The 19,882-nt window shown below is 58.1% G+C and overlaps 2 protein-coding genes across 2 annotated transcripts; both read right to left on the bottom strand.

The window, feature by feature from the left end:
* Positions 1-832: 832 nt before the first annotated feature.
* Positions 833-5,627, bottom strand: COPS9 (COP9 signalosome subunit 9). The gene is made up of 3 exons (XM_034987163.1): positions 5,518-5,627; positions 3,677-3,749; positions 833-1,214 (listed from the first exon to the last, which is right to left on the bottom strand). Exons 1-3 carry the CDS (start codon positions 5,578-5,580, stop codon positions 1,177-1,179), a joined length of 174 nt encoding a protein of 57 aa, XP_034843054.1. The 5' UTR covers positions 5,581-5,627; the 3' UTR covers positions 833-1,176.
* Positions 5,628-10,534: 4,907 nt separating this feature from the next.
* OTOS (otospiralin) lies at positions 10,535-11,618 on the bottom strand. Its single transcript, XM_034987161.1, has 3 exons — positions 11,561-11,618; positions 11,399-11,431; positions 10,535-10,719 (listed from the first exon to the last, which is right to left on the bottom strand). Exons 1-3 carry the CDS (start codon positions 11,616-11,618, stop codon positions 10,535-10,537), a joined length of 276 nt encoding a protein of 91 aa, XP_034843052.1.
* Between the last annotated feature and the right edge of the window lie 8,264 nt (positions 11,619-19,882).

Raw genomic sequence — 19,882 nt, 5'->3', positions numbered from 1 at the left:
CAGCCCCAAGCCCCAGCCCTGGGGCCGAGCCTCAGAGGAAGGGGCTTCCGACATCACAGAGCACGTCTGTCCCATCTTGGCAGGGACGGTAGGCTGTGACCCTGCTCTCACTCCGGGCCAGGGAAGCTTGCCACACTAGTCCTCCCAGGGCCTCGGCTGTCATGCTCTCAGGGCAGGAGCACTGTCCGAATGACGGCCTGGAAACCCGCACACCACTCCCAAGAACACAGCAGAGGTGAGGTCTCCTCCAGTTTCGGACTTCATCTGTCTTCAGGCCATCAGGGGTGATGCTGTTCAGCGCGTTCTCCCGGGGGAGGTCGGCATGTGCCCTGCTTAACTCTAAAATACGGGGACTGCGGCAGTCCTGTGGCATGGGCGTTTCCTGGTTGAAGAAACACTCTGCGCTTTGAGATCGACGCGAAATAGGAATCTTAATTTTTACAGCCATTACCTATTGCTGAGCTGGGCCAAGGAGAAAGACAAAAACACCTTTTTTCCCTTCCATGTTACATTCCCTTTGGAACGGCACAACATACACATTTCTCAAGAGGAGGGCACCTGTCAGGGTCATTGTCTAGCTGTCCTGAGTCTTCAAGCCTCAGGTCTCGGGACAGCAGCTGCTCTGGGGCTTACACAGGTGACGCCAGGCCCGACGTGGTGGGGGAAACGTGCCATGAGCACCTGCCCACTACAGTAAGGTCTTAACAGAGTGCCACGAGGAGGGCCCCCTATACACGCAGCACTGCTTAGTGATCTAATACGAACACCACTTCGCAGGCTGTGAGCCTCATGATTACTCAATACTGAGTTCAGGAAAAAAAGCAGTGTACTTGTAAGCTGACAAACGTGTTTCACTCACTATGTCAACACACACATGCACCCACACGTATGCACAGAGGCTTTTAGGCATTGTAATATTTGCTCGAAAATCCAAGAATTAAAATTACCCTGCAAATGATGGCATTGCTTTTTAATTGAAGGACAAAAATTGTTCACATTCAGAGATAAGCGGGCCTCATGCAGATAGTTAAAACCATCCTTCTCTTTCTTGGTTAACCATCTCCTAATTTCAAGTAACATCCACGAGTTCTTTAGGACCATCTGAAATTGTCCTCTGAGGAACTCCGCCACACCACCTCGTAACACACATGACCACACGCACCGTTGGACGGCGTCTCACTGGATATCATCATCATCAAACAGATCTTCAAAATCTACGTAAACGAACAAAACCACATATTAATGGGGCACACAAGGTAAACAACTGAGAAAATAACTTCAAAATATGAATTACACAGTCATTCAAAATAGAGAAAAAGCAGTAAACAATCTAAATAAAGGACTTTTTCCCACGACAGACTCGATTTTATCCAACAGAGGTCATATCGTCCAAAGGGACAGAGTGGTGTAGAAGGCAACTTTAATCTTCTATTTAGGTGACAATCTTAAGAAAATGCATGGAGGTGGAGGTGACACAGCCAGAAGGCTGGCAGGCACAAGACCCCATGCAAGCACGAGAATGCAGAGGGCAGGTGGGAGGAAGGTGCTAGAAGAACTGGGCCATGCAAGAATGGCTGTCTTTAAGGGAGTCCAACCGGTGGTCATGCTTGAGACAGTCCGAGCCCTTCCCACTGGAAGAAGGGCCACACACTCACAGCATGCTATTTACTGGGATGGGTGGCAGTCAGGGTCACTGTGCCCTTCTATTTATTTGTCTATGGCTTTCCTAAACCGTCTACCACAGGCATGCCCTGCTCTCATGATGGGGAAAGGAAAACTGAGGGTCTATTCATAGTCCCATGAGTTCAAACTGTGCAGGATAAACAGTGAGCTGGAAGGAGGTGAGTGGAAGGCCCCGGGGGCGTCTCCACATGCTGTCACAGGCCGTCAGGGAGGGCGGTGTCCCAACCACCTCTGCTCAGCACTGACGTGGGTGGTCCCACCGCAGCGGGGCTGGGGCTGGCCTGTGGTCCTACAGCTCTGTGCACTTTCTCCCCCAGCCCCCAGCCCCAGCTAACTCCTCACACCCCCCCAACCCCTGAGGTATCACCCCCTCCCCCAAGACACTGCCCTCTGATGTGCTCCTAGAAACAAGGCCACCCACCTCTGCCAGGGCTCTCGCCATGGCTGTCCCTGCGTGCTGCCTTGTCTAACGCTCCCCTACTTTATCAAACACAGTGAGTGAAGAGAGCAAGCCTTGTTCATGGTCTGAACCCCAGTGCCCAGGGGACCAGAGATCAGAAGCTCTGCTCCGTGAGCAAGTAGGACTCAGGAGAAACTCTGTCCAAAGCACTCAGGGCTTTCTCACAGCAAGTGGCTTTCTGAACCCGCGGGGCTGCCACAACCTGATGGGGCGGCACGCCCCTCATGAACTCTGTCGGTGGGCAGACCAGTGCAGCACGCTCTTCTGTGTTCTTTCCCTTTCCAGCCCCGACCCAGAGGGAGGAAGGCCCCCCACTGCTCATGTTGCTCACACTCCCTCGGCAGGGCAGCCCAGGTCCCTCCCAGATGCCCTATTTTCAGAAACCACATGAACTCAAACACTAGAACACGGCCAACAGTCTGTAAATCCAGAGGATGCATGGGACGTTGAAGATCATCGCATGTGGGAGCGGGTTAGGTGGTGTTAGATATCACCCTGCCCTGCTGGGGTGAGGGCCCCCCAAGGTCACCCCACATGAGTGAGGGCTTTCACATGGCGGCTCTGGAGACCTTAGGGAAAGGCTGTCCCCATCCTCAAGGCCGGTGGCAGCCCAGATGTCGCCTCAGTAGAGGGGCCAGCCTCCCTGGGAAGAAGGCACCTAATTAAGCAGCCTGGCTTCTCTTTTTAGGCAACAACTTGCCGAAAAGATGCCAGATAAGATAACATGGACTCGGGCTCCAGGGGGGATCTGGTACATCAAACCCGGTAGTGTGGCCTTGTAGCATCCCAGCTGCCACCAACTAGCGACAATTCTTTGTAGTGGCAGGCACTGTGGACGAGAGAAGGATGACAGAGTCTCCTAACAAGACCTGTCTTGCATTCCCGCTCATGATTTGAACGCTTAGTAAGAATATAATCCATAGGAACAAGGCCTCAGGAAATCAGAAGACAGCAAGAGAAATAGCCCTGTAGCCTGTGGGAAGATGTCGCACAACTTGGTTTTTCCCTGCTTACCATCCATGTTCTTGGGAAGCAGCACGAAAGCTCTCCAGTACGAGTCCTGCTTTCAGAGAAAAGGGCGGGGAAAGCTGGTTGTCACTGCGAAGGGAGCCAAGAGACCAGAACCCGGCAGCACACAGCAAAGGCAGGAAAACCAGCCGCCTCCTGACAGAAGAGATGAGAAAGCCCGGCGGGGTTCCACACCCCTGTCTCGGGCCACGAGCAACAGACCAGCCCCTGCGACAGGTTCAGTGGGACAAAAGCACGGCCACAGCTCAAGCTCAACTGCTGGAATGCAAGACTGGGAGCCATTTTACACCATTCTGTCTCGTGAAACAGGGCTGACCGCCAGCGTTAACAGCCCGTGCTGTTGTTTTGTACGAACTGCCCTGCGCGCTGCGGATGGCACGCGAATGGCACGCATCTGGCTTTCCTGTTCTATGGCCCCAGTCAGTCACGCCACAGTCTTCCACCGTGTAGCACACAAAAGAAACACTCAGACTAAAACTGGAATCCCGGTCCCAGCATCCTTACCATTAAAAAAGTCTGCGTGAACTGCCTTCTCGTTGGCTGCCAAGTCCATCAGGAGCCCCGTGCTGCCTCCGGCCTGGGAAGGGAACGGTGACGTGGTGTCAGTGCTGCTTTCCGGGAGAACGGGGACAGCGCCTTACAGGGCCCACACCACTCCTCGGCAGAGGAAGGCGAGGGATGGAAAGGCGCCCAGGTTGGGGTCAAAATTTAGTTTTAGGCAAAGGAAGCGGATGGGAGAGGCGGCGTTCCAAGGAATTATTCCTAAGGTCTCCTTGGGTCTTACCTGCCTTGATTCCTCCTGCTTTTTGAACAGAATCCTGCTGCTGCCCTGAACACCACTTCTCTGTAAGCCCCGAGCGAGGTTCCAATTCCCTGTAAGACGCTGCCACAGGGGCCCCAAACGTGTGCAAAACTGTGCCAACGATTTCTCTACTCTGGACTGCCCCCTGCTTCTTCTGGGAATTACGCCGTTTTCCTCGAAAGTGCCCGACTGACCCGGGGCTCTGTGGGGGTGTCATCACAGCACCTCCCACTGCCACAGCTTTCGGTGGCGGTGAAACTATGCGACACCCGAAGCCGGGCAGTCCGACGCGTTCAAGACTCGGGGCGTCTGGGGGCGCCTGGGTGGCTCAGTCGGTTGAGCGACTGCCTTCCAGGTCATGATCCCGGAGTCCCGGGATCGAGTCCCGCGCCGGGCTCCCTGCTCGGCGGGGGCTCTGCTTCTCCCTCTGACCCGCTTCCCTCTCGTGCTGTCTCTCATTCTCTCTCTCAAATAAACAAACACAATCTTTAAAAAAAAGAAAAAGATTTGGGGTGTCTGTGAGAGTCCCACAGCGTGGTCGGAGCAGAGCCCTCCGCCCACAGGTCCCTGCGGCCGCCCGGGCCCCTCTCTTCTCAAGCCGCCCCCCTCCCCGCGACCGCGGCAAGCCGTGCAGAGGCCAGCGCTCGCGACTGCGCCCGGTCTGCCCCCACTTCCGTCGCAGGCGCTCCCTCCTCCCGGACCCTCGCCAAGGCTCCTGCGAGCAGCAGCCCACTCTCACCCCAAACCCAGTGCCCAGCCCCAGAGGGGCCGGCCAGGAAGCCTTTCGCCCCCTCCGCGCCCCTCGGGCAGAGGACCGCCGAAGAACGCGGAGGCGGGGTGCAGAGGCCGCCTGCCCCAGCACGGCTCCGGCCCTTGACGCTTCGCCCCCCGCCGGCTGCTCTCGCCCCGGGCTCGGGCACCTGCAGGACCCGCCCGCCCTTCACACTCCGCTCCTCCCCGGCCGGTCCCCTCGGCGCCGTCGGCGGCCCTCCCTCCGAAGCCTGCGCGGGGCCCGCGCACAGCCGGGGCGGCGCTTCCGTCGGGCGCCTCCAACTTCGCGCACGCGGCCTCTGCAGGCCGCCTCTCCCGGCCGCTCCCCGACCCCCGGGAGCACGGACACAAGGTCTGGCCCCCAGGCTTCGGGAGAGGGCGGGAGGCCCGGCACCGGGGCTGGGCTGGGAGCCGCCAGCTCGGAACGCCGACGTGGGCCGAGACCGCCCGGCGGCCACGACGCGGGGGGACGACGCCGCGACGCCACCCGCTGGCCCCGCACGTCGCCGCGGAGGCCGAGCCCTCCGCCCCGCCCAGCCCCGGGCCCGCGGCCGCCCCCGGCCTCGCTCAGCCGCGCCGCCCCCGCGGAAGACGGACTCCAGGCCCCTGGCAGCACGCAGGCCGCGCAAAGCCCGCCCCGCTCCGCACGTCGCCGGCACAGGCTCAAGCCAGCCCGGCGGCCGTCGCGCTCCCCGGCGGCGACGTCCCGGCCCCGAGGTGGCCCCGGCGCGCGGCTGGAGGGCGCCACGGACCCGCCCGGCCGCCGCCTCACCTCGTCCAGGTCCACGTACGGCCCGGCGCCCTCCGGGAACATCTCGTCGACCGCCGGCTTCATCTCGCCTGCGGGGCCGCCCGCCTCCCGGCCCACTTCCGGCCCGCCGGACGCCTCTTCCGGTGCGCGCTCGGCCGTGGCGAGTCTAGACGCCGGAGGACCTCCGACTCTATGGTTCCCCTGGCCCGGTCTCCCGCCAGCCTGCCAGCCCGCCGGCGCTGCGGGGAAGCTGCGCAGGGACTCGGGGGTGCCCGGCGGCCACAGACACTTCGGCCCGAAAGGCCTGGCACGCAGGGGGGCCCAAGAGATGCCCGTTACGGAATGTGCGTGGGCAGCAAGAGCCTGGGGGTAGCCGCAGCGGCGGGGTGGGGCGCGGGCCATATAGGGGAGCGGGACGAGGCGGCGCAGACTTCCAGCTCTGAAGTGAATGTCTCCGGAAAAAAGATAATGAAATAGGGGCGCCTGGGTGGCTCAGTCGTTGGGCGTCTGCCTTCGGCTCAGGTCATGATCCCAGGGTCCTGGGATCGAGTCCCGCATCGGGCTCCCTGCTCAGCGGGGGGTCTGCTTCTCCCTCGGACCCTCTTCCCTCTTGTGCTCTCTGTCTCTCATTCTCTCTCTCAAATAAATAAATAAAATCTTAAAAAAAAAAAGAGAGAATAAATCTTTTTAAAAAATTATGCCAGGGGCCATAAGCGATTCACAAAGAGGCAAATACTATATGATTGCACACATATGAGGCATCAAGAATAGGCCAATTCAAAACACAGAAAGAAGAGAGGTTTCCGGGGGCTGGGGAGGGGGATGTATTACTTAATAGGGACAGAGTTTCTGTTTGGGGTGATAAAAAAAAAAATCCTAGAAATAGATAATAGTGATGGTCACACAACATCGTGAATTTACCTAATGTCCCTGAACTGTATATTGCATATTTTATGTTATGTGTATTTTTTTAAGATTTTATTTATTTACTTGAGAGAGAGAGAGCACAAGCAGGGGAGGGGCAGAGGGAAAAAGAGAAGGATCATGACCTGAGCCAAAGGCATATGCTTACCTGGCTGAGGCACCCAGGCGTCCCTGTAATGTGTATTTTACCACAAATAAAGAAAAGCAGTGATAAAGTGGACCTCAACAAGTTTCTAAATTTTGCTTTCACAGAGACATTGCTAAGACAATGAAAAGACATGCTGCAAGACTGGGAGAAAAAAACTGCAAATCACACTTCCAACTATATTTATATATATATAGTGAATATATAAAGAGCTTTCCAAACTCAACAGTTAGAAAACAACCCAGTTGGGGTGCCTGGGTGGCTCAGTTGTTAAGCGTCTGCCTTCGGCTCGGGTCATGATCCCAGGGTCCTGGGATCGAGCCCTGCATCGGGCTCCCTGTTCGGCGGGAAGCCTGCTTCTCCCTCTCCCACTCCCCCTGCTTGTGTTCCCTCTCTCGCTGTGTCTCTCTCTGTCAAATAAATAAATAAAATCTTAAAAAAAAAAAAAAGATAATGAAATCGTCTGGAGGATGAAGAGTACAGCCTGCGGACTGTAGCCGATGACACTGCAATAACTTTGTACCGGGACAGATTGTGTGCAATTGTTAAATCACTGTGTTGTACTCCGGAAACTAATAGGGTAGCGTAGGTCAACTGTACTTTACAAAAAAGAATGTGAACGGTCCACGGAGTAAAAAGGCAACCCACAGAATGGGAGGAGGTATTTGCAAATTACACGCATATATGCATATCTATATATACACACATATACACACTCCCTAAAGGGTTAATAGCCAGAATTTAGAGAGAACGCCTAAAACTCAACAACAACAAATCCCAATCCAAACGCAGTGACTTGAATACACCTTTCTCTGGAGTAGATATACGAATGGCCAAGAGGCACATGAAAACATGCTCAACACCACTAAGCATTGGGGAAATGCAAATCAAAACCACCTCACACCCCTTAGAACAGGTGCTATATAAAAACCCAGAGGGAGTGGAAGCGGGGTCTTCGTGAGATATTTGCACCCCCGTGTTCAGAGCACTGTTATCCCCAAGAGCTAAAGTGTAGAAGCAGCCATGTGAATGGACAGCTGAATGGATGAGCGAGATGTGTTCTATAGGTACATAAAAGGGAACACTATCCAGCCGCAAAAGGAGGGTAATTCTGACAGATGCTACAACATGGATGAAGCGTGAGGACTTTATGCTGAGTGAAATGAGCCGTCACACACATCCTGTATAATCCCGCTGACACGGGGTCCCTACAGTGGTCAGATTCACAGAGACAGCAGAAGGGCGGGCGCCAGGGGCTGGGGACCGATGGGGAGTCTGTGTTTCATGGGGAAGGAGATTCAGTTGGGGAAGATGAGAAAGTTCTAGGGGTGACGGCTGCACAACAGTGTGAATGTGCTTGGTGCCACTTAGAAATAGTTACAGCAGGGGCGCCTGGGTGGCTCAGTCGGTTAAGCAGCTGCCTTGGGCTCGGGTCATCATCCCAGGGTCCTGGGATCGAGCCCCACATCGGGCTCCCTGCTCAGCGGGGAGCCCGCTTCTCCTTCTCCCACTCCCCCTGCTTGTGTTCCCTTTCTCGCTGTGTCTCTGTCAAATAAATAAATAAAATCTTAAAAAAAAAAAAAGAAAAAAGAAATAGTTACAGCAGTAGGGCGCCTGGGTGGCTCAGTCGTTAAGCGTCTGCCCTCAGCTCAGGTCATGATCCCAGGATCCTGGGATCGAGCCCCACATCGGGCTCCCTGCTCAGCAGGGAGCCTGCTTCTCGCTCTCCCATTCCCCCTGCTTGTGTTCCTGCTCTCGCTATCTCTCTCTCTGTCAAATAAATAAATAAAATTTATGTTATATGTATTTTATCATAATTTTTTACAAGAATGTGAATGACAGAAGGGTATAGGAGGGAGGGAGAAGGAAGGAAAGGCGGGAGGGAGGGAGAGCATGAGATACTTGAGCTAGACTTGTGGAAGTAGGTAGGCTTGGGGGCTGGGCTGTGAGCAAAGTAGAGGTGGGGGGTCAGGGCAGGAAGACAGGGCATGAGCCCAGACTGAGGGGGACAGTGACCCACGGGGGCAGTGCAGGGCTTAGGGAGAGGGGAGGAGAGGCTGGGGTGTCACGGTGACATGAATCACCCTGAAGTACCCGAGCGAAAGTCAGACCAGAGAAGCCACGACTCTGTGGCCACCAACAGGCTTCTCTTCTGAGTGGTCTCAAGTCACGGGAGCCCCATTCCCTGCCACGTGGCAGGAATGAGAAGGCAGTGGCCATAGGCGGCGCTTGCTCCTCGTGAGGAGCTCAGAGGTGCAGCGCTGGGGGTGAGGGGCTGAGGGCACGGGGCAGGAAGTGGAGGGCCCCCCACGAGGTCTGCCTGCGGCGGGGGGAGTCAGGAGGGGGTGCACAGAGGAGAACTGAGCCTGTTGGGTGCTGAGGTGAGCAGGGAGGGCCGCAGCCAGGTCTGAGTCCTGACCAGGAGTGGAATGCCCCAGGGGCTGCGAGCTCAGCAGGTAGGGGGTTGGCTGAGGGTGGCCCCGGGGTGGGGGGGGTTCTTCCTCTGAGAAGAGAAGGACAGAAGTGAGGCCTTTTAAGAACGTAAATGCAGCTGGGTGTCCCCGGGCAGCTGTGGGCTGCTGATGCCCGAGCCCGAGGAAGGGGTCTGGCCGGGGCACCACGTGCTCCTCCCCAGAACGAGCCTGGATCTTGCTCCTCCCCAGCAGCCTGCAGAGAGGGGGGTATAGCCATGGTTCTTTAATGTGCGCCCTAACGGGCAGCGTGACAGTCCGAGGGGAACGTGACCGTGCACACACTCGAATTGACGTGCTAGTGAACAACATGGAAATCCCACTGTAAAGCGTGTCTGTTGTCTGGTATGTTTGGCCGAGTCCAGCTGTCCCCAGTGGGAACTTGAAGACCCATCCTCTCGCCTGGCTATCCTGTGAATCCAGACTTTTGTGCTGTTGAGGTTAGTTTAGAGAAGCCAAATTCACACGAGCTCAAGGTGGGGAAAGAAAGAGATGAAGAAGGTAGTGGCTTTTCCTAGAGCCACTGGCCAGGCCTCCTCTGCAGAATGTCCCCTGGGGCACCAGCAGTGGTGGCAGGAAGCGTGGCTGGAGTGGGAGGGACAACCACGGGAGGCCGTCCTGCTGTCCTGGGCACCTCCCACCCTCCAGCACCCTCCGCACCCGGCTGGGTGGCTGTGCCCTGGCCTAGGAGAGTTTCCTCCCCACCTATATTTAAATACTCAGTGTTTCCCATTATTTTATTTCAAAAGAGAAGCTGGCTATAGCCCATTAGAGCAATTTCCTCTCATCTGGTGGAAGGTGACCAGCAGGGTCTGGGGCTTGTAAGCTTGTACGCTTGCCTGTGGGGGGGGCTCACCGCCTGCGCAGTAGCCGGCCCAGTGCCACAGGATGGTCCCAGAGACACCGTGCACATGACCTGCAGGGCCTTTCCTCCCTCCAGAGCACCCAGGGGAGGTAGCCCCATTCCCCCCACAGGCCCTGAGCCTGCCGTGCTGGCACCCAGGTTTCAGGGGCCCTCCCCTTACAGACAGAGAGCACCCAGGCCCTGGCCCTTCCTCACAGGCTAGGTTCCTGCTGCGCTGGTGTGAACGGCCCTCAGGAGTACACTGCAGGGAGCAGGGACGGGCAGCGCCCCCAGCCCAGGGGTGGCCGCTGGGGGTCCGGCTGCTGCTGGCCTCCGTGGCTGAGGGCAGGGGCTTTGGGGTGTGGCTGCCTGGATCTGGGTCCCGTCAATAAGCCAGGCAGTGTCCTGGTGTCTGTTTGCTTCAGTTTCCCCCCTGCACTCCGGGGCACCTACAGCAGCCCCCTCCCCGAGGGGCTGTGAGCTTAGGTAAGAGGGTGACACGTACGGCAGGTCCTGAGTGAGAGTTGTGGTTCATTTGTCAAATAAGAAAGGAAACGTGGCCTGACTGGGGCTTTCTTGAAAGAAAACCAGAAGCATTTGTGTGTCTTAAGTCAGGAATTTATTGAGCATGAGGCTAGGGATCCAGGCTGGTGCTCAGTCCTGCTGGTAGGGGACATGGAAGCCCAGCGTGGTCCCCAGGGGGAAGTGAGCGAAGAAGGTGCGGGCCATATCCTCAAGTTGGGGGTAGGCCCCCAGGGTCTGGAAGTACTGCACGTAGTTCCAGAAGTCAGAGGTGGAGAAAGGCCAGTAGGGCATGGCAGGCAGCTCTGCATAGGGGTCTGAAAGACACAGCCGCCGGCCTCAGGCGCTGTCCCCACCAGTCCTGCCCTGAAGCTGCCCCTCCGTGATGCCGCCGGGCAGGTGGATGGTGCCTAGCAGTACAGCGGCTGCGGGCAGTGAAGGGGCCCTCCCAGCTGGGAGCCGGGACCTGGGACACCCCTGGTCCTCCGTGGAGGTGTCCCGGAGCCTTGTCATCTGGGTGATGTCCCTCTCGGGACTCCTGTCTGGGGGAACAGCTCAGGGAGAGGAGGCGGGGAGAGGGAGAGGCCAGGGACGGGGAAATCTGGCCCCTGTCATGGAGACGCTGGGCAGGGAGGGTGTGGGGGCATCCTGGTGGGATTTCAGAGGAGACCACAGCCCCCAGCCCCGAGTCCAGACGCCACTACACTGAGGTAGGACTCGGGTAGGAGGGCCGTGGGGTGAGTCCAGGCTGAGGGTGAGAATGCCAAGCCTCAGGGGCTCAGAGAGTCCCTCTTGCCCTGTGTGTCCCCAGGTGGCTGGAGGTCAGGGCCCAGGGAAGAGGGTCGTGTCCCTCTGCTTGCATAGCTTGTCCTTGAGCTGACCCAGGGTTCCTGCTTCATTTGCTCAGGATAAGAAGCCAGCTCCCACCCGGCTCCCTCTTCCGACCCCATGCCACCCAAACACACACAAGAAAAGAACAAGAGGGCAATACAGTACCTCCCTCCTCCTCCTCCTGCACTGGCTTGGCTCCTGCAGAGGAAGAGGAGGGCAGTCACTCCGGAGAGCCCCTCAGGGCAGGCCCCCCCACACACACACAGCCCCGCACACCAGCTGCCTAAGCGGCCAGGGAGACAGCAGGAGGGACAGAGCGCCACTCACCCACCAGAGGTCCCAGCAGGACGCAGAGGGCCAGCCCTCGCACCAAGCAGGCCTTCATCTCCCCCAGGCAGGCCCTCCACCAGCTGACGAAGCTCCGGTCCACCTGCAGCAGGAGGGACCCAGGGGGTGGGACGAGCCCCCCATCAGGGCCCCAGCCTCTTCCCACCACCCCCACCCCCGGCAACTCCCTGGAAAACAGCTCTGGTAACCAGACAAGCTCCCAGGGTTTTCATAGCAGTTTCCGTTTCACCTGTCAGCTGGCCGTTCCTAATTGGAGGCGGCGACCCTGCGTCTGCCCCTCTGGAGGTTGCCTCCCACTCCGGGTGCTCAGCCCGTGCAGCCGGGATGGGCCTCTGCTGCCAGCCTGCAGGCTCCTCTTTATAAAAGGCTGGGAGCAAGGAGGCGGACGTCACCTTCCCAGCCGTCAAACTGAATATTTTATCCCCAGCCTGAGGACTGAGGGCTTCTTGCCGGCAGCAGGACCTTGAACGTCCACTTGTGGGAATCTGATCCAAGGAGCAAACTGGGAGGAAAACACCTCTGCACAGGCCACGACTGGGATTTTTAGGACTGAATTCAACCCCAGTGCTCAAAATAAACACAAATTCCTCTGCACCGGGAGAGAAAGACATTCTAAGTCTGACATTGGGGCGGAGATGCCCCCTTCCAGGAACAAGGTAATTGCAGAGCTGCCTCTGGGGGGCCCTCGGGGAGCCACAAGCAGCCACGGATCAGCACCCCTGGGGACAGGACACCGTTGGGCAGAGGCCATGCAGCAAGTGTGGGTACCCAGCCCCACCGCACACCTGCAGACCAGAGCTTCCCTGCTTGTGTGCAGTGATTAAGTGTGTCGTCGGGAAGGCAGCCGTCCCAGCCGCAGGGACGCCATGGACGACACCTTAGGGGCTCTGTGGGTCAGCTCTGATTAAACCTCAGGGCTGCAGCTGAAGATGGCAGCCACGCCTCGTGGCCCTACCCACTGAACCCAGCTGCGGTGCTGTGCCGAGTGGCGGAGAGCAGGTCAAACAACACATACCTGATCTCCCCAAGCCTTTGGGCACCTGCCTGGACCAGGGACCAAAAAGGCTGGCGTCTCAGCCTCGTGCATGGGCAAGTTTTGCACAAACACAAATGGTTAGAGCCACTCCTCGTTACTCTGCGAATCCAGAGTCTCTGCCAAGTGGGCCCAGGCCAGCACTTAGTACCATCTCCACCTGAGCCACCCCAATATGTTCCCTGGGTTTCGGGTGACACCAGTGGTCATATGTGGGGCCTCCCAGGGCACACTGCATGCCTCACCTTCTCAGTCACAGCTGCGCCTCAAGGTCTGGTCACAGACCTGGAAACAGAGTCACGGGTGGGGGCCGGGTCCCGAGGAGAATCAGCAGCCCCCCACAGACAACTACTCTGGGGGGACTACAGGTTCTCCAGGAAGGGAGACTATCCCACCAGAGGGGGAGGAAGGGCGCTTCCTGGAGAATTTAGGGGCTCAGGTCCCCACCTTCTTCAGAATCTCCCCACATGTCCCCATCAAAGTGACGAGACCCCTTCTTGCCCAACAATACCCTACCCTTCATAAAAAATGGCTAAAGAACCCAGAAACTCAAATTGCCTTGTGATGCAACCACCCACCAGATTAGACCTTGGGTTTTATTTTCAGAAATCTGGACTCCGTGCCTGCAATAGATAACGAATTCTTTTAGGGCAGTTGTATCAGGGTCCCCGGGACCACCCGGCCCGGTGACTCACTAGGGCCCCCCCAGACTCAGCAGAGGCCGTGCCCCCAGCTGGGATTCACAACAGAGAAATGGTGCAACGCACAGGAAGGGAGAAGTCGGGGGACCAGGGCTGAGCTTCTGGGGCCCCTCCCCCTGGAGTTACACAGGCCACCACCAGGCGTGACGACATGTGAGGTGCTGTCTTCAGGGGAGCCCGGGAGAGACGCAGCGTCCAGGGTTTTTATCGGGGGCTGGGCCCGGGGCACCCCTGCCTGCTGTCGATTCGGGGCCCCCAGGAGGAAGTGGGTGCTCAGCATGAAACACGCTGCACAGAGGTGTGGGGGCAGCGAGGTCCTCTCATCCATGAGGGTGCCGGGAACTGTCCCGGGAACTCCCGCTGAGGGCCACCCAGGAGGGCAGTGGGGCCTCCTCGTTGATCCTCTTCTGCACAACACAGATTTCTGGTTCTTTATCTGCTCCCTGAGCTGGGAATTTTAAGCTCTGCACTCATAATTTTCTTCATTTTCCGGCACACTTAGAAACTACCAACAAATCCCACAGCCCTTACTGTTTATTTCCACTGAGTGGTCTGTGGCATCAGCCGCCTGGTCACCTGGAGCCTGGCCTTCTGCAGCCCCTTGGCTCCATGGACTGCACGGCAGGCCGGAGACCCAATTCCTGAGTCCATCCTAAACCGCACCCCCTGGGCCCACTTCTGGCTCCAGCATTCTGCCCAACACAGCCGCTGGGAGTGCTGGGGGACCCGGGGCTATTGTAGAGCTGGACCTGATACAGCGTGGGGGGCTGAGGACATGAACGTCCAGTGGGAAACACCCTCCCCTCCACGTGGCCCGCGTGTCTGTGGCGGCTGAGACCACCGTGTTCGGCGGCAGCCTTGCAGAACTGGACAGCGCATGGACGGCACTGAGGACCTGCTGGACGGACCATCTCCACACCAGAGGGCAATGGCTCATTGTCCATCACCTACAGCTCCGTGTCCGAAGATGATGTGCAATTAATCATTCCTATAATGTTAGAAAAAAGGAAATAAAATCACATGTACTGTATCTTAATAACGATTTTCTTAATAATAAAAAAATACCTACGTAGACTAAACATCTGCCTTCGGCTGAGGTCATGATCCTAAGGGTCCTGGGACTGAGTCCCGTGTAGGGCTCTCTGCTCAGCAGGGAGCCTGCTTCTCCCTCTCCCTCTGTGCTCTCTTCCTCTCCCTCTGTGCTCTCTCTCTCAAATAAATAAATAACATCCAGAAAAAAAAAAAAAACTACCTAGAAAAAATCTACAAGTAATGAGCAGGGATGGTGTTAGGTGGCAGAGCTATGGGTGTGTTTTCTTTCTTCTTACTGGATATACATATTTTCCTTAATTTATTACTTTTATGAAGGGGGGAAACTTTGAAAACCACCACCAAAACTCTGTGTTACTTAGCATCCTGATCCACTGTCCTGGGTCAACCACTCAGGTCCTCCACAACCACATTGCCACCCCCATGTCCACCCCCACACCTTTTCTCTCTTCCCGAGTACTTCAAGCCACTCTCCCTTGCTGGCCTATACACAGACCTTCCCTGGACCCACCTGGAGAACCCCACCTGGAGGGCCCCACCTGGAGGATCCCACCTGGAGGGCCCCACCTGGAGGACTCCACCTGGAGAACCCCACCTGGAAGGCCCCACCTGGAGGATCCCATCTGGAGGGCCCCACCTGGAGGGCCCCACTTGGAGGGCCCCACCTGGAGGACTCCACCTGGAGGACTCCACCTGGAGAACCCCACCTGGAGGGCCCCACCTGGAGGACCCCACCTGGAGAACCCCACCTGGAGAACCCCACCTGGAGGGCCCCACCTGGAGAACCCCACCTGGAGGGCCCCACCTTGGAGGCCAACTCCTCTGCCCGTGGACAAGGGCCCCTCCCCCCCCCGGCAGCCCTCCCCCAGTGGTGCCGCTCACTGGGGCTCTGCACAGCCAGCCTCGTATTGGCATATTGCTGTTGCTCGGTGGGATCCCTAGAGCAACGGTCCTCACATGACATACACATCGCCCAGGGATCCTGTTAAATGCAGGTGCTGATTCAGCAGGTTGGGGGAGAGCCCGGGAATCTGCATTCCTAACAAGCTCCCGAGAGATGCCCATGCTGCTGGCCCCCAGAGCACATTTAGGGTCTCGAGGCATGAGCAGGTTCTCGACCTGGGACTGTCAGAATCGCCTGTAGGGCACACGTTAGCAGCTGGCTGGGCCCCACCTCTCAGAGTCCTGCCTCACAGCTCGGGGCCAGGCCTGGGACTCTGCACATCTGCCATGTTACCAAGGGTGCTAAGCAGGTTCAGGGCCAGGCTGTGGGAGCCACTGTTTAAAGCAGAGGTTCTTAATGCTGACTGCACATCAGAACCACCTGCAGAGCTGCTCAGTAGCTGGGATTTCAGCCCCTAGTCTCCAAAGGCAGGATGCTATTATACCAGGGCCAGGTGCAGCCCGGGCCCCCTGCTCACCCAGCCCCTGCCCTTGCCCTGCACAGGATTCTCCCTGTGGATGCATCAGAGGCCTCCAAAGGTCCCACCTGCCTGTAGTGAGAAGCTCTGCTTGCACAAGATGGGCCTTGGTGGACACAGTGGACAAGATCTACCTCCAGGCTAACTCGGCTAAGGGGCGCTGTGGCCTCTGCCAGCAGTGTTGGTGGGGAGCAAGCCAGGTGGCTGGCTTGGGAGCCTTCTGCCTGTCCTCTGTCCTCACCTGAACCAGGTGGAGCCTAGGGTGCATCCTGCCCAGCCAGGGCCGCAGAGGCTCCTGTTAGGAGGCCTTGGGGCGCCCTCTGCCGTCTGACTCAGGAACACCAGCGTGGCCTCTCTCCGAGGTCACTGAGAGCGGCCAACCCCCAGGCGTGGGCCCCTGAGGGCGAGTCCCCAGCCCACCTCAGATGTCCTGGAAGGGCGGGCAGGATGCCTTGGGTCACAGCTCTTCCAGCTGTCCCAACACAAACCAGAGCCTTGTTCATTATGAAGTCCTAAAGCCAGAGGTCCTCGCACACTTGGGTCCCCCTGCCCGTGCCTTGCGGATGTTCCTCTTCCCTGACCCTTCCCACAGCCACCATCAACTCAGCTCCCATCCGCGGCCTCAATTTGCTTCTGGAAGTTTCCCCACAGCTCAGCTGGTCCGTCCTGGGACCCTCAGCCCTGGCCGCAGGCTTGCCCCCAGGGTCCCTTCTGGCCAGTCCACATTTGGGCCCCTGGAGTGTGTGCACAGCTTCAGCTCTGGGGCCTCCCTCTCTGCCCCTCCCTGAGCCTAGGAACTTTGCCCCCCTCTGGAACCTCTGCCGTTCCCAGTGCACGGTCAGTTTCTCTGTCCCATGTCCCCGGCCCTAGTCAGTGACACTGCCCTCCTGCTTAGCTATGCATTCCAGCTGGTGACTCCTGGAGCGTGCCCGGGTGTCTGGGGCCTGGAGCACTCTCGGTGTCCCGTGGGTAGGGTTTGGTGACAGGGCTGATGGGCTGAACACACGGCAGGTCGGTGCCCCGCCTGGGTCACCCAGTTAGCATCAAGCCGCTCACTCATCTGTCCCTGGGCGTCTGGGCCAGCTCAGAGCTGCGTGCGCTGTTCTCCAAGCCACTGCCCGATCCCCGTCCCCTCAAGAAGCACCTGCAAGGTGAGGGGACGCCTCTCACGCTCACGAATTTTGTTTCCAAATCCACAGTTCCTGACTGTTCTTGTCATTTTAAAGAAAAAGATTCAAACATCACAAAATCTAATGAACTCACGTGAAGAGAGTTTTGTGGATGAAAACGAAGTTGCCTTGGAAAGGTCCACTCCAGATGAACATTGTCAGAGACTAGTGTAAGTAAGATGTGGCCGGATGATGCTGAGATTGGGACCAACGTCCTAACAACCCCCAGTGGGGCCCTGCCTTCGAAACACAAACCAGGGATCACGGCCGGTGCGTCCGGCAGTCAGCTCCAGGGGGCGCCATCCCCGCTGGAATCCGTGCGGCCCGCGGGAAGGCGGGTTGGCCCAAAGATGGATAGAGGGTCAAAGAAGGTACAGTGTAAAATTGAAAGCTAACACGTGTAAGGCCCATTCGAGTCTTTTGAAAACTCATCTTTTCCTTTAGCTGATCTGTGAGAACCCCAGGTCCTAGTTTGGTCTGTGAGAGGGCTTCTCCTGAGCCCAGGAGACCCTGGCCCGGGGCTGGTGTGAGGCTGAGCAGCAGGGGACCCGATTCTAGGGTGGACGACCCCGTACTAAAAAAGTATTCATTGACTGTTTGACCTTTCATCTAACGGGGTGGCCTGTATTTTTATTTGCTAAGTCTGGCCATCCTGTGCGTCCCTGCCTGGCTCTGGGTTTTCTGAGATGCTTCCTCCTGGAGCTGTAGGTTCTAGCCTGACACGGACGGGCAGTGGGCTGCAGCCCTGAACTCCCCCGGTCCGCGGGGCTCCTGGCTCAGCACACCCGAGTCTCCACAGCAGGCCCGGCGGGGCTTGTCAGAGAGAACCTGATGCAGCCAGGGGCGGTGGGGGCAGACCACTGCCGGCAGAGACCCTGCTCTCAGGCTTGGGGCCAGGGGTGGGGACATGGGGGACAGTGCCCATGACTCGGAGCAGAGAAACATGGGCATTAGACGTGAGCTGTCATAGGTGCCTGGACCCCACGGCATGCCCACGCTGGATGCTCTGTGCCTCCAGACCCCCAAGCTCCTAGCACCCCAGTCTTCTTCCGGGAAATACTCCCTGAGAAGGCAGCCCAGGGCCTCAGCACCAAGGTGGCATGAGAATCCTGCCCGAGGTCATAGGTGTGGTCCTGGCTGGATGGGAGGACAGAGACCTGGAGAGGCCCACTGTCCCACCTGGGAGAACAGCAGGAGATGCAGAATGTGGGGGCTCCCTGTTCATCCTCCTCCTTCCAGGGTACCGAGAGCTTGCAAGGGTCACACCCCAACATCCCAAGACTTGATCAGTGTCATCTTAGTGTGTGCGGGCACGCATGGAAGCGGTCCCTGGGAGCCGCGATGGAGGACTGGGCGGGGCTGTGAACAGAAGGGGAAAGTCGGAACACAGACATGTTGCCCCAGGAAAGGCTGTGGGCAGGTGGTGCCCACCCCGGGCTCTTCTGAGACCTCAGACCAGGAGAAGACGTGTTTATCCGTTGCTTTGTGTCTCCATTGGCTGGGGGTTGGCCCATGGGGGTGAACTCCCCCCACGGCAGGCGGGGTGCCCCTGGGACCCTGCAGGTGTCCAGCACTGGGGTCTCAGAGAAGCATGGAGCATGTGGGAGGTGGGCTCTGCAGAGCAGGTGAGGTCTGTCTGCGGGGCAGGAGGAGAGAGAGGGGCTGGCAGCTGCCCCAGGACCGTGTATTCCCCAGTCTTCCCATCACAGGTGTCCCCGAAGGGCACGGAGTCGCGCTGGGGTCTGCACTTGTGAGGAAGGCCAATCGCTGCGATAGGTGAGGATGTGGTAGCCGAGGAGGGGTTTCAGTCCCCCGTTGTGTACGATTCCCACCTCTGGGGGTGCCCTCCTCACCCAGAACCTGCTTCGCTTGCTAAGAGCCTGGTGTCAGCACAGTACACATCTCCCAGAGGATGCTCTGCGCCAGGTCCCTCCATGGACCACCCACCGACATCCTCGCTCCTGCTGAGTTCCGAGCTGTTCTACCCTCTCCATCTTATGGGGGAGGGAACTGAGGCTTTCCAAGTTCGGGACCTGCTAGAGCCAACAGCAGGCCGTGGAGGCCCAGGGACAGGCCCGGCATGGAGGGTCGGACGCCCTCACAGACAGCCCAAAGGGCCTTTGAGCTCATGGCTCTTGGAAAACAACCCAGGGACTCGTTGAGATTGACTGCGGCGCAGGACAGCGGCTTGCTGGAATGTTGCTCAAGTTGATGTTGGTCCAGCTCTGGGTTCTGGGTCCTGATGGCTGGAGGCTACGAGAGCCATGTGGGCACAGAGGGCCACCGTCCCGACGTGGGCACGGGCAGGGGGCGGAAGTCCATTGGGCAGAGAGCTTGGGAGAAAATGCCACAACGGTGTGCTTCCGGGTTCTGGTCCTGACGCCAGCCCTTCCCTCCCGAATCTCGTTCCATGAGCAGTGAGTAAACGCAGGGCGAAGACCACCTTGCACACGTGGGTGGACACTTTTCCTTTAGGGGATCCCAAACACCCATTTGAGTCTGAAAGGCTCACTAGAGAATCCAGGTAAAACCCGCTCCCTTGAAGCCCAAACCCTCCCTCATGTTCCCAGAAGTACAACAGGAAAGGGCTTACAGTGGACAGCAGTTGGGTTCTTGGCCTGGTGAGAGTGGGTCTGAGTTTCTTTTAGGCCTGGTGGACTGCAGGGGGCTGTGGTGGACTGTGGGGTCTGTTGGGGGGTGTGGGGGTATTATGGGGGGCTGTGTGGGACCTGTGGGGACTGTGGGGACTGTGGGGGGACTGTGGGGGGATGTGGGGACTGTGGGAGGGATGTGGGAACTGTGGGGAGGATGTGGGGACTGTGGGGGGCTGTGGGGACTGTGGGGAGATGTGGGGACTATGCGGGGCTGTGGGGACTGTGGGGGGCTGTGGGCAGGATATAGGGACTGTAGGGGGATGTGGGGACTGT

Source organism: Mirounga leonina, unplaced genomic scaffold (genome assembly GCF_011800145.1).
Source record: "Mirounga leonina isolate KUSES-001 unplaced genomic scaffold, KU_Mleo_1.0 Mir_383, whole genome shotgun sequence".
NCBI classification, from domain to species: Eukaryota; Metazoa; Chordata; class Mammalia; order Carnivora; family Phocidae; genus Mirounga; species Mirounga leonina.
The sequence above is the reverse complement of the archived record's forward strand: the minus strand, read 5'-3'. Positions and strand labels throughout refer to the sequence as shown.